The sequence below is a fragment of the Oreochromis niloticus genome, linkage group LG22, assembly GCF_001858045.2.
Source record: "Oreochromis niloticus isolate F11D_XX linkage group LG22, O_niloticus_UMD_NMBU, whole genome shotgun sequence".
In the NCBI taxonomy this organism is placed as follows: domain Eukaryota; kingdom Metazoa; phylum Chordata; class Actinopteri; order Cichliformes; family Cichlidae; genus Oreochromis; species Oreochromis niloticus.
This window is the reverse complement of record NC_031985.2, coordinates 31,051,330-31,069,338: the sequence shown is the minus strand read 5'-3', so window position 1 is coordinate 31,069,338 and position 18,009 is coordinate 31,051,330. Positions and strand designations below refer to the sequence as shown.

General features: G+C 42.1%; 2 protein-coding genes across 3 annotated transcripts; both read right to left on the bottom strand.

Moving 5' to 3' along the window:
• Nucleotides 1–207: 207 nt before the first annotated feature.
• On the bottom strand, nt 208–13,428 carry tmem54b (transmembrane protein 54b). 2 transcript variants are annotated; one of them, XM_005450761.4, is made up of 6 exons: nt 13,238–13,428; nt 11,887–12,083; nt 9,014–9,073; nt 5,258–5,449; nt 1,239–1,379; nt 208–1,159 (listed from the first exon to the last, which is right to left on the bottom strand). In XM_005450761.4, exons 1-6 carry the CDS (start codon nt 13,248–13,250, stop codon nt 785–787), a joined length of 978 nt encoding a protein of 325 aa, XP_005450818.1. In that variant the 5' UTR covers nt 13,251–13,428; the 3' UTR covers nt 208–784. The 2 variants fall into 2 exon arrangements, with proteins under 2 accessions (XP_005450818.1, XP_013125953.1); XM_013270499.3 differs by lacking the exon at nt 5,258–5,449.
• A 1,175-nt stretch (nt 13,429–14,603) lies between these two features.
• Nucleotides 14,604–16,090, bottom strand: LOC100702981 (gap junction beta-3 protein). The gene is made up of 2 exons (XM_005450762.4): nt 15,904–16,090; nt 14,604–15,458 (listed from the first exon to the last, which is right to left on the bottom strand). The coding sequence occupies exon 2, from the start codon at nt 15,426–15,428 to the stop codon at nt 14,697–14,699; it is 732 nt and encodes a 243-aa protein (XP_005450819.1). The 5' UTR covers nt 15,429–15,458; nt 15,904–16,090; the 3' UTR covers nt 14,604–14,696.
• Between the last annotated feature and the right edge of the window lie 1,919 nt (nt 16,091–18,009).

The window sequence follows — 18,009 nt, the reverse complement described above, 5'->3', positions numbered from 1 at the left end:
AAACCTTTATTTACTTAAGAAATAAAAAACAAAATGTGCAGTGCTAATTTGACTTGACCTAAAAGCAGAAAACAAATGCATTTCATACCCTGTTAGGCAAACCTGAGACTCTATCCTCAGCAAAAAGAGAAGAAGCATTGTTACACCAGGAGAGCAGCTCATTTACATCCCAACAAAGTCAGAATAAAGAATATTTTCATCTTGTTCTTCCCAGTCTGTTGGCATTGTGCAAAAGAACCCACCAAAAACCCCCCAAAATGACAAAATTTTGTGGTCACATTTTGGCGTGTGTGAAATACTGAGCTTTAAATTGTGGTAGAGATTTCAGTGTTGGAGAGCGCTAACTTCCAGATTAGCCCTGATTCATGGCTTTATACTGGGAAAGTGTGAATCGAGTTTTAAGCAGGTCCGAACAGCTGACATCACAGCAGCATCGGATCGTTCATCCAACCCTTGGCAACAAACTGACCCGCTATTTCTCATAATCCCATTCAGACCTGGCACTGTGTCCTCTCTTTGCAGCATTTAGCTAAGTTTTCTCTCCTGATTTGCATATTTTGGTGAACAGGACGACAAGAATGAGAACTGAAAAATTCCCATAACTGGGAAATAATCTGGGCCTCAGAAAATTCATAGATCAGTTCCTCTTAAAGAAACATCTTCATCTGAGGCCAGAGCTTTAAAGTACTGACAGGTTATGAGCATGAATGACTCCAAGTACTGTAGCTGGAACCTCATAAGTCTTTTTCTGGCTCTTCGAGAAGATCTGCTGCGTTAAATAACACTATATCCAGAAGCTGGACCTTTCCAGTGCACCCCTTTGCAAGAGCCGGTCTTGCTCCGTCGCCCTTTGCTGGCTTCCAGCTCTTGTTACTTGCCTTTCTCTGTCTGATCTCACTCTGTGTGGCTGGCGAAGAGGTTGTCTCTCCGAGGGAGGAAGACTGTGGTGCTGACGGGGAAGATACTGTGAAGGGGTGGGAGTTCGGTGCTGACGTTGTGGAGTTGCTGTGCTCCTTCTTGGTGGTTGGCTGTAGGTTCTTGATGGTTGGCTGTAGGTTCTTGGTGGCTCTGTATGCCTAGGGGCAGGTTCATTATAGCTACTTGGAGGTCTAGAATAGTGAGGAGAAGCGCCTTTCTCGATTGGCACCACAGCGTTAATCTACAGAGACACCAAAAACTGGCTTTAGTTATGTTGCACAGATTGCCGAGTTCAATAGATGCTCGAGTCAAAATCTCACCGATCTGCCTCTGGGTCTCTTCCTGGTAGGGCAGCAAGGCAGACCCAGAAAGGAAATGCAGACAGCAAAGCAGCGGGCGCAAAACACCAGCTGGATGAGACAAGTCACGATTAAAGGCACCCAAAGGATCAGAGTCGTACTCTGGGGAGGGAGAAGGTGAAGATCAGCTAGGGGGAAAACACCAGCTGGACCATTCAGAGAACAATATGTGTAAAGGTGCTCTGCACTCTCACATAAAATGGGGAAACTGTATAGATAATAATGTGATACAGAAGTGAACGTGTTCTCAGATAGCACAGCAGTGCTGCAAACCAAAAAACGCAGCAAGTCTGGGAATTTCAGTTTGCATAGGAGTGGCTGAATAAAATATGCAGAGCAGAGAGTATCAGCATGAAATGCTACAGAGGGAGAAATAGAAATAGAGATGCCTTTTGTTGTTGGGCACACTGACTCGCAGACTACAAAGAGAATAAAAAAGTGCACAGCTCGAAATTTGGAGCTCTCTTTGTAAATCATGATGAAATATGCAGGAAGCACAGAAAATAAGGCTTGCGTAACCATCATTACTGCTTCTAAGCATGCATGTGTGCCAGAAAAGTCCAAAACACACTCTCAGGTGATGTAATGTACCCTCCGGCAGCCATATTGGAGGCCGCGAGCTAATACGCAGCTCTGAGTGAACAGCATGGTCTGCAGTCTCAATAGACTACGACCAAACCTGATGCTCTGGGGTCCAGTTTAAATTTGGTCTGTTACAAACTTTATGTGGCTATAAAACGAGGAAGAAACACGCTGAAGATGATAATCCAACCCTCATTTCCAAAAAGACAGAAAGCAGAAGAGATTTAAATCTTACAACTTGTCTACATTTCCAGATAAATATTGTTCACGTTTTGTTTCAAAGCTCTCTGTTGACTTATTGAACCCATTTTCTCTCTTTTTAAATAAGCTTTGAGGGTAGCTACTCACTATATTAACAAAAATATGGAGCCACACCTGTTAATCTTTGAATTCAGGTGTTTTTAGTCCCATTGCCACCGGGGAATAAAATCAAGCACCCAGTCATGCAGTCTGTCTTTCCATGTCTTTGAGGGTCGTTCTAAAGAGGTCAGAGAATGGTACTGTAATAGGATGGCACTGCTGCAACAAGACAGTTTGTCTTCCCTCCTAGATGTTTCAGGATCAAGTGGTAAGTGGTATTATTGCACAGCAATGCAGCCACAAAGTGTCAGCAGATGTAAAGATGGAGGGCGAGGGTCGCTAAATACTAAATACAGACTCAGTAACCGCAGTCTTCCTCTGGCATTAACATCAGCACAAAAACTGTGTGCCAGGAGCTTCAACGGGAATCCTATTATTACGCTTTACATTATGTACTCAGGTTTGCCATAATTCCCCCACTTTGCCTTTTAGCTTCATTTCCTTCTGCCACTCCCGTTCACGTCCTGTCAGACTGTGGCAGGTTCACACTGATTTATTTATTTAGCCATTTCAGAGGAACTCTAAATAAAACACGAAGAAATCCACATAATTAACAAGACAAGTTTCTTCTCTTTGCTTAAATTCTAATAATCGAGAGCATCCTGACCAACTGTATAACAGTCTGGTACGGGAACTGCTCTGCCTCGGACCGGAAGGCGTTGCAGAGGGTCGTGAAAACTGCCCAGCGCATCGCCGGAGCACCACTTCCTGCCATAAAGGACATCTACAGGAAGCGGTGTCTGAAAAGGGCTGGGAAAATCATCAGAGACCCCAGTCACCCATCACATGGACTCTTCACCCTCCTGCCCTCTGGGAGGCGCTACAGGAGCCTCCGGACTAAGACCACCAGGTACCGGAACAGCTTCTTCCCCACAGCTGTCAGACTCCTGAACTCTGCCTCCTGACATCTGACCCACGTTAAACTCATGGACTGAACATACACACACCCACAACCACTAGCACTTTACCACTACTGTATAGTTCTGTGTAAATATCATTCTGTACATACGATAATTTTTAATCCTACAACTGTTTATAACTTACATAGTTCACATTTCTGTATAACTGTATATCTCAGATTTCTGTATAGTTTTTATTTCATATTTATATCCTGTCATATCCTGTACATAGCTTGTACTCACTACAGCCTGTACATACTTATAGTTATAGAATATTCATAACATACTTCACACTGTGTACATTATAACATACCATAATAGACCCATTTCTGTAATATACTTACACATCTCTATTATTGCTAATATATATTGTAATATATCTATATCACGACTAAAGCACTTTCTGGATGGATGCAAACTGCATTTCGTTGCCCTGTACCTGTGACATGTGCAATGACAATAAAGTTGAATTCTATTCTATTCTAATAAATGTACTTGTTATTAAATATTTTTAGGTCTATGAGTAATTGTAATCTCAATATTGAACAAGATAATTTTGCATATACAGTGGTCCCTCGTTTATCGCGGGAGTTACGTTCCAAAAATAACCTGCGATAGGTGAAATCCGCGAAGTTGCCAACTTTATTTTTTTACAATTATTATAGACGTTTTATGGCTGTAAAAGCCCTCACTACACGCTTTATACACTTTTCTAAGACAGGCATGAACATTTTTCTCTCTTGTTTAAACACTCTCAAAGTTCAAACCTTCATAGAAAAATAAGTCCAGTATTATAGAATGAAACCAAAGGCACCCGCGGTTGCCTTTGACGGTGCAAAACGTTACGTTGACATTGTTGCGTTTGTTGGAGAAAACTTACAAACACACAGTAGAGCAGCTCAGACTCACACTGCTAGCGATCGACGATTTATGTAAATTTGACAAGCTGAACGCATTCTGTACTGTACAGGAGACACAGCACGAGATTGATTGACAATGGTCTACGGCCAATCAGGACGCAGAACACAATGCACTGTAAAAACAACAACAACAACAACAAAAAAAACCCAGCATGCAAAATTACACACAAAAAAATCTGCGTTATAGCAAGGGACCACTGTAATAAAATAACAAGCAGCACTAGTGCATTCTTGGCTTCTTCAGCTATACTATAATGTGAAAATACCGGTGTTATTTAAACCAGCGTAAAGTGGAATTAAAGGTAGTACATCTGAGTTAGTTGTTGCTTTAACTTCTTTTGTGATCTTCAGAATTTGCCCGGTTCTCATCTCAATCATCGGGCACTAAATAAAGTAAATAAAAGTGCGGCCCACCGGCAGTTACAATCACGGTTAAATGTCTTACACAGATGTATTGATTCAAACGGAAACATATCTGTTCACCCAGAGAAACGATGTAGAAACCAGGCATAACATGCTACCCTGTGATTACCGCTCTCTATCATGATGAGTGACAATCTGCACTGCAGACACGACTGCACGATGGCGGTCTCCTTGTCAATATTGAGACAAGTGAAGCCCTCCCACTCACTGAGCCACAAAATTGATTGAAAGAATACAAACACGGCGGCGGTGGGGACCGTCTGCCCAGGGCCGTGTCTGTGCTACTTACAAATGATAACCTACACTGCGTGCATCGGCAGCTGTGCCATTAACCCCCCCGTGCCAAGAATAAATCCACTCTAAGATGAAGGTGACTGATGCGACAAATTGTCAACTACAGTGGGTGTTAAAACGCCAACGTGTTGCTGATGTGTGGATGTTTCCATGAGGCTTAGTGCGTCTGACAGTGTAACGGTGTCTGGACACAGCCCGGAGCTAGCTGACAGGGTTAGGTCAGCGTTTGTGCCACCAATGCGTCAGCCGCACAAGCGCGACAGCCTGAGTGACAGCGAAGACAGACACCCAGCCTCCCACTCCTTCTCCCACACCCTTATGTACACACACACACACACACACACACACACACAGTACAAAAAGGAATGCTGCCACCATGATGCACAGCCTCTGTTGTGATTATGTCACAACAGTCAGCTGTTCAAAGAGCCATCTGCTGCAGAAAAGGTCACAGGTCACGCCTTGATCTCAGCATCTGTGGCGCGCACACTAATGCACTCACGTAGATGCGTGTGGGGTCAAAGGGACACTCGTTGGTGATGCTGGAGTAGCCGGTGGCGTCGGGGAAGCGGCAGAAAGTCATGAGGCTCCGCCCACCGTGAACAATGGCCCTCACCACGGATACAAAAAGGCCAATGGCTGAAGCCGCTGCCGTGAAAGACGCAACCAGACTCACTGTGAAGAGAGACCACGTCTAGGGGAAAGGAAGAGAGAAGCACAACTTAGATGATCAGGAAGGAAAAATGCCTCCCAGCTGGGAAACTGGGGCATCTCTGGCTGGAAATAGACTTTAAAAAAAAAAGAAAAGAAAAAGACGGCAAAAGAGAAACAAACATTAGTAGAGCTGAGATTATTCACAGCAGCCGCTCCAACATGTCAGAGCAACAAAAGCACAGGTGTATTAATGATTCTGGTTCCACTTCCACTCCTGCTACTGTGCATGCTGATTCACTGCCATAGACTCCTCGTCCTCCCCACCCACAACAAGAAGTTTACAATACAAACAGGGTTAGTTGGGATAGTAAAAGCAAGCAAAAGCAGGAGCAGGACTTTGACTGATGTTCATATTAATAATAATAATAATAATAATAATAATAATGATAATAATGGATTGCATTTATACAGCGCTTTTCAGGACCCTTAAAGCACTGTACAATTCCACTATTCATTCACTCTCACATTCACACACTGGTGGAGGCAAGCTACAGTTGTAGCCACAGCTGCCCTGGGGCAGACTGACAGAAGCGAGGCTGCCATATCGCGCCATCGGCCCCTCTGGACAACACCAGTAGGCGGTAGGTGAAGTGTCTTGCCCAAGGACACAACGACCGAGACTGTCCGAGCCGGGGCTCGAACCGGCAACCTTCCGGTTACAAGATGAACTGCCAACTCTTTGACCACGATCGCCCCGCAATATTGGAAATATGGAAAGAAAAGCAAGACTAACTGGACAAAAACAAACAAAACAGTTTGATATTTAACAACCTCACTTCAACCAGGGGGAGCAGCGACACAGTGGTGTAGTTAGCACCTTTCTGTGTGGAGTTTGCATGTTCTCCCTGTGTCTGTGTGGGCTCTCTCCAGTTATACCGGCTTCCTCCCACAGTCCAAACACACAAATGGGGTTAGGTAAATTGGCCATAGGTATGAATGTGAGTATGAATGGTTGTCTGTCTCTCTGTGTTAGCTCTGTGGTAGACTGTCGTCCTCTGCCTCTATGATATGATCCGGCTGCCTCCGTGACCCTTAATTGGATAAGCAGAGGAAAATGGATGGATGGCTGGACTTTAACCATGCTTTTGATTAAGTAGACTTTAAATTGTTGTGTCCCTCCATTTATCGCAATTTGTCATTACGCAGCCTATCAGATTTCATATACCAAGATAAGTGTTCTTGTCAAAAGAACTCCTTTGCCTGAATATTGTGTTCTGTTGTTCTGGAAAAAAAAGGGTCTTCAAAGAGTCGAGCTCCCACAACACACGAAAAAAACCTAAATTACAAAAAAACGAAACAAAAACCCCCAAAAGAAATTGGTTTGTCTCTGCTTGGACATGTTCTCTTGCCTTGCTTGTCCTGACTGCACTGCAATAGCATCGCATAGCATAATAGGCTCTCAAAACACATTATGATTTGAATTTTGATAGCTGCACAGTAAAAGCTACAGATAGCAGCCTTAGGCTCACACGGGATTAGAGAGCGTTGAAAAGAGTGTTGAAAGACAGCCTGGCAACCATTGGTTGTTATAAAAAAATGTTAACTGCTAAAGCCCCAATCACGCAGGCCTAAAAACCTGAAATGCCTTCTGCTAGCCCCTAGTTGCTACGGAAAAATTTGTATTCCCTAAATTGTTGGCAAGTGGTTGCTGGAGGTTGTTAGCTGCTGCTAGGTGAAACTAGTTGTAAGAACGTATATAGCTGTGCTGACGGCCCTTGCAATTGCTTTTGTTGCTAAAATATTGCTGTGGTTGCCTGTTGTTTGTATATTGCTCCTTTTGACAAGTGTTGGTTTCAGTGGTTGGGCACAACTTTTACTTTAAAAGGTAAAAGCTTTCCGTTTCCTGTTTGTGTCACTTTTTTGAAGTTTCACTACCATTTGGTGGTTAATTAATGAGTGCTTGCAGACAACTGGGCATTGTCCATGTAAGCTACCATGGCAATCTGCTTATGACCAGAGCAATCACGGGGGGGGGGTTTGCTGCAGCACTCCCTCTGTAACGGATTACGATAAACAACCGCCAACAACCATTCACCAACCAGTTTGCGAATAAGATTTTTTTGTCTCTAGGTCTGTGTGATTAGGGGCTTAGCAATCCATCCATTTTCTACCAATTGATCAGGGCTGGGTTGCGAGGACAGCTGGATGCCAACAGAATCACATCATCTAAAAAAAGCTGAGATGAAATTCTGAGGCTACTAAAGTGAAAGCCTTCTGCCACCTGGCTACACCTAAAACCTATGTCCATAATATCTATGAAAAGAATGTGTGACAAAGGGCAGTCATAGCAAAGTCCAACACCCACCGGGAACGAGTCTGGGTAATTGTTGGTAGTTTCGATCAAGCTCCTGCAGTAGATCTACAGCAAACACCCCATAGCCTGTAGCACCCCCCACAGGACACTCGGAGGGATGCGGTTGAATGCCTTCTCCAAGTCCACAAAACACACGTAGACTGTGGGTTATAAATTTGAAATGAAAATTCAGATTTGATCACAATAAAAATCTTGGGTTAAAACCAATTTTAAATGGTCCAATTTAACCATGAACACAAACATTGCAGTTTATTTCCTGATGTTTTACGAATGGTGTTTCCTAAGTACAGTCATCGCTTGTGCTAAGGAACTATTTATAATTTTTTTTAAAAAAAGAAAAAATAATAGTAATCCACTCAGGATGTAGCACGCCTCTCGGACAATGCAACAGGGATAAGCTCCAGCCTCCATGCATGATAAGAAAATAGACTGATTATGCAAGCCTTAGCTATACTTCTATTACAAATAAATGATGCACGATAATGAATGATACGCTGGGTGGAGAAACCTATCCCGAATTTACAGAAGGTGAGACGCGGCTAATCAGCGTGCCCAGATATTTAAAGTCAATTTACAAAGCTGACTGAGCTGTTAAATCAAAACCCGATAAGGACAAAAAAGAGAAATTTAAAAAATAACACCTACATGTGTGCCAGCACATGTAAGAAAGGCCCGTGTTCACTCATCACTTGAAGTGGATGACTGGGTTACATAACAAGATGTAATGGACTCAAACTGCAGCCTCACAGCTCTGCCCTGCCTGCTTCACAGAGGCACTCGCTAACAAAGGAAACCGGGAGTGGTTTAACAAGCTGCAGCTCACTCATGAGCAAGCTGCCTCGTCAGTCCCGTCTGATCAGCCCGACAGCTAACTGAATAAACAGAGAGGAGAAGCAGAGAGCGAGAGGGGAAAAAAAAAAACAGAAACACAGAAACACACACACACACACACACACACACACACTTCCAGCTCTGCAGGGCTGAATTCAGACACCTGAGGCAATGCGCAGGCTTTTTTTTAAGTCACGACAGGGAGAAAAGAGTGAGGAAGCTGTAAAATATCAAAGCAAAAGCAGGCGAGCAGAGTGCTGGAGCGCTGTGAAGGTACTGCTCTGGCACAGTAATGTTAGATCAATAAGAAAAGCAAAGAAGAAAAGGTGGATAACACAAGGAGAAAGGCACCTACTCTCCAGATATTGAGATTAAAAGGCATACTGCAGGGATACTAACCAGGGATTTACTCTTCTTGTTTTTAGAGAGGACGATAGCCAGAATACCAGCAACAACTCCCTGCGGAGAGAACACAGATGACATTTAAAAAAAACAACAACCAAAAAACAGGGGAAGCACTGCAAGCAATTCAAACACATCTTTAAGTGCCTCGGTATTTTTGAAAGATATTTTTAGGAGACCTGAAGAGCAGCATTTTCACAGAGTGGTTCAAACTAAGTGAAAACCACTCAGTTTGCTACGCAAGCCACATTTTTCAGAGAGAGATAAAACATTATTCTTTATACAGTAAAAATGGTTTTAATGAACTTTAACACTGACCTATTTTCACACACAAACAAATGTGCTGCATGTCATTCTCAGAATTGCTTCCTCATAGCAGCAAAGAGAATCATTTATGGCACAAACCCAAAGAACAGCGAGACATGAACACTGTCTTAAAGTACGGTCACAGCTTACAGCGAAGTCATTGTGACTTTGTTTCATTCTTATCTGTAACGAGCACATCACATCAACCCCCTACATGTGAATGACATCAGCAACTTTTAACTGGCGTTGGGGTAGTTCAATTAGCCAAAGACCAGAGCTGCAGATTAGAAACGAAAAGGAAACCTGTGATATGGTCCAGAGACGGCAAAAGTGAGCACATTCATCACTGAAGCAGACATACAGATGCTTGTGGTAACAAGTACTTTGGTAAATGTTAATGTACTGATTCAATTTATTAACTCAAGTAAGAGAGAAAAAGCAGAAAGTAAAAAGTAACTCTTTGGATATTTCTACCAGCTTTTTGAACCTCCCGCAAACGTGAATATAAACCTTATCATTTTAAAATTTGAATTCCGATAACCATCTCTTATTTGGAAGCAAAGTGAGATTCAGCAGGTGGGGGAGCAGTAGGATCCCGTCCTATCTGTCTTACATCTTTCTCCATCTCTGAGTGGGTGTAGTTGGCTATATCCCTGTGCTGGTGTTATGATAGTAATGTTGTTCCAGGATCAACACTGCAACTGATCATCACGTTGTGTCATAACTTTCGGAGGAATTCGGAGAAAAAGAAAAAATGCCTTTGTTTATAAGAAACTCTCTTCTGGAAAAAATGTAACCATGTCAAGTGTTTCCTTTATTAAGTTCATCCATCCATTCGCTTCTGCTTATCCTTCTCAGGGTCGCGGGGGGCGCTGGAGCCTATCCCAGCTGTCATAGGGCGAGAGGCGGGGTACACCCTGGACAGGTCGCCAGTCTATCGCAGGGCCAACACACAGGGACAGACAACCATTCGCACTCACATTCACTCGCACATTCACACCTAGTGGCAATTTGGATTATCCAGTTAACCTATCCCCCCAAGCTGCATGTCTTTGGACGGTGGGAGGAAGCCAGAGTACCCGGAGGGAACCCACGCAAACACGGGGAGAACATGCAAACTCCACACAGAAAGACCCCGGCCTGATGGTGGAATTGAACTCAGGACCTTCTTGCTGTGCGGCAACAGTGCTAACCACCGTGCCACCATGCTGCCTATCCTTTATTAAGTTATATTATATAATCTGTATGATTATATGGGGGGTTTTTTGCCTCTTAGATTTTTTTTGTTTGTGATAAGCACCAGTGATGGAGACACCAAAAGGACCGATTGTCCTTTTTCTTGTTCTCCCCATTTAGCCTCCAATCAGTTTAATGTTTGAACATTAGCAGTGCCAGGAAATAATAGCCCCCTCAAAAGCATCCAGCCTGGAGTAAAGAACTTGTTTGGAAAATATAATGAGTAGAAAGTGCAGATATCTTGGTTAAAATGTAGGGAGTACAAGTAAAAAGCTGAAAAAGTAAAGTACTGATACCAGAAACATCTACTTAAGTACAGTAAAGTATATTTTTACTTCACATCTCTGTATTTGTCTACAGATTTATGACTTATGAATCCTGAAAAACAGGTAATTCTGTGTTTTTTTCTCCATGTTGCTCTAACCTGTACTTCCCCCACCATAAGGAAAGGCAACATTGGTAATACTTTACTAAAACGTACGCGCATAAAAGAAATCTTACCCCGCACAAAGAAAACAAACAAGCACGCACCACCATCCTTATTTGCACACTGCTCCACGTGACCGTAACTGGTCCACACTGTTTTGGATGTGTGACACTCTCGGTGACAGAGTATGATCAAGCAAATAAAGCTTTAGTCACACAGGCAAAAATGAGTATTCCCCGTCTGAATGGGAGTGGCAGCTGGGACGTTTACACTGGCTGCAGCACTGAGAGTGAACTTTTAGTCTGAGGGCAAACTTCTTTCCAGCCTGTCGCACATTTTCAAGCTTTAGCATCGCTAAGCTAACAGAAAGCATGAAAAACTATATGTTTATTTGTAATTCTTTGCATATGGTATTTTGGAAAACCATAAATATAAATAATAACCAAAAGGCAATATTTTTTATCATTATTATTATTATTGTTGTCATTATTGTCCGTGGTATTAATAGTGGTAATAGTAGAAGTAGTATTCATTTCAAAGATTTATCTTTAAATAGTCAAAACCTGTTTTAAAATCACAGGAGTGAAGCAAAGATGACATTTGTTTATTGAACCAGTCCTCCAGAGAGGAGGATTGTGGGTGTTTTGGCTCTTTTTGAATGTGGACTTGCAGGTTGGTTCTGTTACCTTCAGGGCATCGTTACACCTTACCTGCTAGTAAGATTTTCATATTTAGCTCACGCTTTTGTTTGGATGTTACTGTGTTTTATGTACAACAAGCTGCTCTGAGCTAAATTAGCCACAGTGGGATTTATAAAGTTATTAATAAAGATTAGATTTGCTAAAATTCCCTCCACAGAGATGTCCTCTAGCTCTGTCCTTGTTAGTGCCGAAATGCTCACCAGCATGCCGGATGCGATGGCCACCACGTTGGCGATGGCGTACTGCATGGTACGGGCCTGGTTTTGGATGTTGATGTGCCTGAGCACCACGCCGTGCACCAGAGCTCCCAACAGGAAGTTCACGTGACCGACTATAATCACGCTCAGACCCATCTTCATCAGGGCCTTGGGATCCTGCAGGCTGTCGCAGCACAGTCCTGATGGGAGAGGGGAGAGAGAAGAGAAGCAAGTTGAGCCAAAGCAGCAGAGCAGAGAGAGGTGATTTTACGTCATCCACGCCGTATCGATCAGAAACACAGGGGCCAGGTCAAAACCACGGCGGAGATGTCCGCCGTGTTAATAATTAGCCGCTGAGTGCAGGCTGTTCTAAACAAGTGTGTAAGAGGTGACCAAAGACTTCCAAAGACAAAAAAAATCTACACTCAGCCTGTTATGCTTTTTTTTTCCTCCATGTTTTCAACCAGTCAATGCTCACAATAAACTCACAGTAGCTTCAAGTAATGCACAATAATCCCTCTAATTCCAAAGCGGAAGCTACAGACACTCAGTTGCTTACAAGTTTTTCTACTCTTGGCTCTGTGTGATGTCATCAATGTCATCATCTAAGACACACCGCCCTGTTTGTGAGAACAAAATTCACTTTTATGCTTGCACATCAACTTTAATCTCATCCTGTGAGGGTAGAAGCCTGCTGTTCAAACCTTCTGTTTACTAGAAGCAGCCAATCAGAAGAAAGTAAGGGGAAAGGAACTAACATGGCTTGTTTCAGACGCTGGATAAAATCAAGGGATGCTCCAAGGCCCAGTTTAATAGAAAGAAGGATTATTCTGAACTGCCAAAGCTAATCAAGTAGAAATTAAAATTATGAAGTTGAAAATGAGCATAAACAGGCCTCCCTTTCTTATGAAATCTGGATCACATCTCATTTTATATAATGAATGTTGATGGGGTTTGTGTAGTCACGTGACACCGGTCCTCGCATACATTTCATACTGAGATCCATCCAAGTGAAATCTATATTTATTCCTTTAAACCAGCCACAACAGTTTCACAACTAAATATCTGGTCAATGTTTATTCGCCTCTTGCCACTTGAAACATCCACGCACAGGTGTGACAGGTGTGACAATTTAACACGGTGCTGGGTTTGTTTGAATCTGCCAGTAAAGAGTGATAACGTTTAGAGAAACTTGCCCAAAGTAAGCAGTCACTCTGTTATTGCGGTATCAAAAGTGCCCTGATAAACTAGTTCCACACCACCACCACCACCACACCCAAACAAACACTGAAGTCTGGAACACTGACAGCACTAAAGGCGATTAAATCCAAAACCCCACACTCCTGTTTGTTACCTGTGTCGCCCATCTCTGTCAGGTCACCATTCGGTTGTTTTGTTTTTTTTTTTTTTTAATTATTGTTTTAATTTAAATGACAGGCAGTCCTGCGCTGGGAGGGTGTCAGCGTGCTCTCGCTTCTTCTTCAAAGTGATCTCCACAATCCCGTCAGACAGAAAGTCACGGTCTCTGACACTTCTGCACGACGCTTTTCAAAATAAAACAATGATCAGTAGCGTGTCCCTGACAGTGGAGCATACTTGATGATTATCGACAGTTTTCAAAACAAAATAGTTTTGAAAACTATTTTGTTATTATGAAATAAATGAGGAATTTAATACTTTAAACTGATTCTTTCTTGTGTGGAAAAATAAATTGGGATTATGTCTGTGAAATAATTCGTGCTAAACTAATTCCCATTTTATAGGCTTTTATAGGCACCCATATCTCTATTTTCTCCCCTGAATTAATTGTTTTAAATACATGCTTTTATTTTGAAAGTAAATTCACTAATTAGAATTAGTCTATATTCTCTAATCTTGATGCAGACGAGGGCACTGCCTATAGTAGGCGTATGAATAGATTTCTTTTTAAATGTAAAAATATTTGAATGACTGTGATGCAACTTTAAAAAAAAAAAAAGTTAAACAGTTGCCATTAAAAAAGTCCAAACTTCAATATATGTGGCTGGTTTAAATAAATAAATAAGCTCCACAAGAGTAAAAGAATGTTTAGCAACTACAGCAAAATAAGCTTTTAAAGAAGCAAAACAACGGAACTCTGGGAGTATCACTGATGGGTTCTGTCCCTTCATATGCCAATAAGGCTTTACTGCCACCAAGTGGATCAGTGACGCTATTGAAGAAATATGAAGCTGAATGACCATTTTAAAGATTTTTACAGATTTATGCAAGTTGAAATGTTTATTTTTGTCCTTTTGAGCGACTAAATCAAACAAATTAACAGTCACTTTTGCTCAGTGTTGTACTGTCTGTAGTCACAAATCTGTGAATGTTCAGCCCATAATGTGAAAATCAGTTTCTGATATTTCATTAAACATTTATTTCTAAGATCACAACAGGGAATTAGAACATTTACATTAAATTACATTCCGGAAACTTTATAAATGTAAATACAATAAAGCTGAATGCGTTCACCTTTTTTCATGGGTGCTTTTTAACAACACTCAGAGGTCTAAATTATCATCGTGTCCATTAGGGCCATGGAGAGATCCATGAAGGTTAACAAAACACGCACACACTTAAGTCCAGTTGAAGCTGATATGAGGTGTCAGATGTCAAGTGGATAATCTTACATTTGAATGATATTAGGATGGGATCTTCAAATGTGCAGAACACCATATCAGAGATTTGAAAGCCAAAGGTGAAACTACTTAACATTTAATGCATAAAAAAGATGATTAATAAGGGGCATGAGAAGATTTCTTGATTTTTTTTTTCCCCAAAGGGGTCTTCAGCTATTCAGCGTGAGAGGACTTGCAGCCGTCGCAGTCCACTTCAGGGCGGCCCTTTCTCGATGCAATTCTGATGCTGCCATGTTGTTTTCGATTCACCACTCTGGTGGCAATCATGTAGAATATCTCACAAATGTTGAGCACCACACACAGGACGGATGCTCCCACCATGAAGTAGGAAAAAATGGTTTTCTCAGTGGGTCGAGACACGTAGCAGTTGACCAGATTTGGACAGGGGCTGACATCGCATTGGACCTTCCTGGGCAGCTTAAAGCTATCATAGATGTAGTGGAGCAAGTAGAGAAAAGTGATCTCGAAACCGGTTTTGATGAAGAGGCTCATCAGGTACGTCCACCACAGGCCACCATGCTTTTGTCCCGTGTTGTCGTAAAGCCGAGTGTTCTCGCCGTGCTTGGCTCGGTACTTGCGTTCCCGTTCTTCCCGGTAAGCCACGTGGAGCACCACCATGAATGAAGGGCAAGTGATGAAAACAAGTTGGAGGGCCCAAAGGCGAATGTGGGAGATGGGGAAGAAGTGATTATAGCAGATGTTGGTGCAACCAGGCTGGCGGGTGTTGCAGTCGAAGTGCCCCTGCTCGTCGCTCCAGACTCGCTCAGCAGCCACCACGAAGACCAGCACCCGGAAAACAAAGACCACCGATAACCAGATCCTTCCAAAGGCGGTGGAGTACTTGTTGACTCCGCTGAGAAAACCCTGAAGAACTTTCCAATCCATGAGTTCAGGCTTCGATGCGTTTCTTTTAAGCTGTGAATATTTGGGGAGGCAGAACAAAATGAAAACATAAAGGCAAAGTTATGCAATCATCCAGAGAAAATCTGTTCCCAACAGCTCAGTGGGTCTTTCAAATAGGTGTTCCCATTTCTGATCAAACTTTTGCTCGGCAGCTCTGAAACCTCAAGCTCTCCCACTTCTCACAGCGTGTTTTCACTCATGTTCAAAATTTGACACTTAAAAGAAATATGCCATTAATAATTAATGAAATGCTCACTGGTTTAAAACATAAAATCCCTCTACGGCACAAAAAAAGCTTGATTCTCTACCTCGTCTACCTTTAGAAGAGTTTAAGCTGAAGCTTGCCTCAACTGTGTTCCACGTTTAGTTCTTCCATTAAACTTAAGGATTTATTTTTCTAAGTAAAGTTTTAAAATGAAAAATAACTAATGTGAGACTGTATCTAAAGGAAACTTACCTTATGACTTCTGTTCTTGCACGCAGTCTTTCATGCGTCCAGTCTGGGAAATAAACTTCTTAAAAAAATAAGTTAAACGGGTAGCATTGGTTCAACCTCTGGACGGATTGGTCATAATCTAGAGGTGTGTCCACTTCTGGCATCTACCCAGCTAAGTGGAGTGCTGGACAATACACTTCCTTAAAGTTATGAATGCAGCAAAAAATGACAAAATACACATACGTAGTGATACGCTACCATTTAGCCTTAATAAGGCACATTTTAAATTGTATTTGTCCACTGTGATTTGAGTTTCTTATGTACCTTATCAGTCTCACGAGGCAGTTGAGATGTGAAGATATGTCCTTAGGTAGGTGCTTAGTCAACAAGGCTACCACCTAACATTTGTTTGAGCAACAACTCTAAAATGCACCTGAGATATGGAAAGTTGATATCGCTAAACAGTATATGCATTTGTTTGTTGATTTTCTAAGGTTAGGAAGTGCAGCAGTCACCACCTTATAAGTACACTCAGTACAAATCTGTTCTTTGATATGACGCTCGTAGAAGGAATGCCAAATGTAGTTTTTACTGAGGTGGTGTGAAACTAGTGTAGGAGTAGTGTTTGTTTTTAATGCTACTCCCTTCACTTACCACATAAAGTTGTTCACATTGCGGTTTTGCTGACTACTTTGAAAGGTCTTATGGTATGGTAGTAGCAGTCTGGCTCTATTAGTTCATTTTACAGCTTTGCCATTTGTCTCAAGCACTTAACCAGAACACCAGTGATCTGTCTCAGCTTTGGGTTGGGTTTAGCCACTTGCTAAGTTTACAGAAACTAGAACAGAATTTCAAATAAACTTTTATATATTTTGGCGTGACAATTTTTCTGTTGAGTGTTCCAAACAGGTAAAAAATTCTGTAGAAAGTGGTGGAAATTAAATGAAAATCTAACCTGGGTGGGTGATAACTAAAATATGACAAACTGTTGAGAAGTTATAATGTCCATCCTAATTCTTTCTGGGTGTAGTTTAAAGAAAAAATCAGTTTACTTTAATTCATTCAGCACAGGTTCAGAAATTTGTGTCATGTAGATTGGAGAATCATAATGGTTGGTTACATTGTAACCCAGGTTCTCTGAGGGGAATGACTAGATCTACACTGAACAAAAATATAAACGCAACACTTTTGTTTTTGCTCCCATTTTTCATGATCTGAACTCAAAGATCTGAAACATTTTCTACATGAACAAAGGACCCATTACTATCAAATATTGTTCACAAATCTGTCTAAATCTGTGTTAGTGAGCACGTCTCCTTTGCCAAGATTATCCATCCCACCTCGCAGGTGTGGTATGTCAAGGTGCCGATCAGACAGCATGAATATTGATTGCACAGGTGTGCCTTAGACTGCCCATAATAAAAGGCCACTCTGAATTATGCAGTTTGATCACACAGCACAATGCCACAGATGTGGCAAAACCAGTCTGTATCTGGTGTGGCCACCATTTGCCTCATGCAGTGCAACACATCTCCATTGCATAGAGTCGATCAGGTTGTTGATTGTGGGCTGTGGAAGGTTGGTCTATTCCTCTTCAATAGCTGTGCTGAATATTGGCAGGAATTGGAACACGCTGTCATATACGTCGATCCAGAGCATCCCATGTGTACAGATCCTTGCAATATGGGGCTGTGCATTATCATGCTTTAATATGAGGTGATGGTCATGGATGAATGCCACAACAATGGGCCTCAGGATCTCAACACGGTATCTCTGTGCATTCAAAATTCCAGCAATAAAATACACTTGTGTTCGTTGTCCGTAACATACGCTTTCCCATACCACAACCCCACCCCCCCACCTTTGGTCACTTGATCCTGAGACAGTTTCTGATAGTTTGTGCAGAAATTCTTTGGTTATGCAAACCGATTTTTGCTGCAGCTGTCTTGGTGGCTGGTCTCAGACGATCCTGGAGGTGAACATGCTCATGTGGAGGTCCTGGGCTGGTATGGTTACACGTGGTCTGCGATTGTGAGGCCGGTTGGATGTACAGCCAAATTCTCTGAAACGCCTTTGAAGATGGCTTATGGTAGAGAAATGAACATTCATTTCACGGGCAACAGCTCT

Coding starts and splice junctions, on each gene's coding strand:
- tmem54b (XM_005450761.4), bottom strand. Junction 9,074..11,886: donor CCATCGCATCCGGCATGCTG/GTGAGCATTTCG, acceptor TTCTCTCCGCAG/GGAGTTGTTGCTGGTATTCT. Junction 1,380..5,257: donor TTGACCCCACACGCATCTAC/GTGAGTGCATTA, acceptor CTCCCTCCCCAG/AGTACGACTCTGATCCTTTG.
- LOC100702981 (XM_005450762.4), bottom strand. CDS start 15,428: ATGGATTGGAAAGTTCTTCAGGGTTTTCTCAGCGGAGTCAACAAGTAC.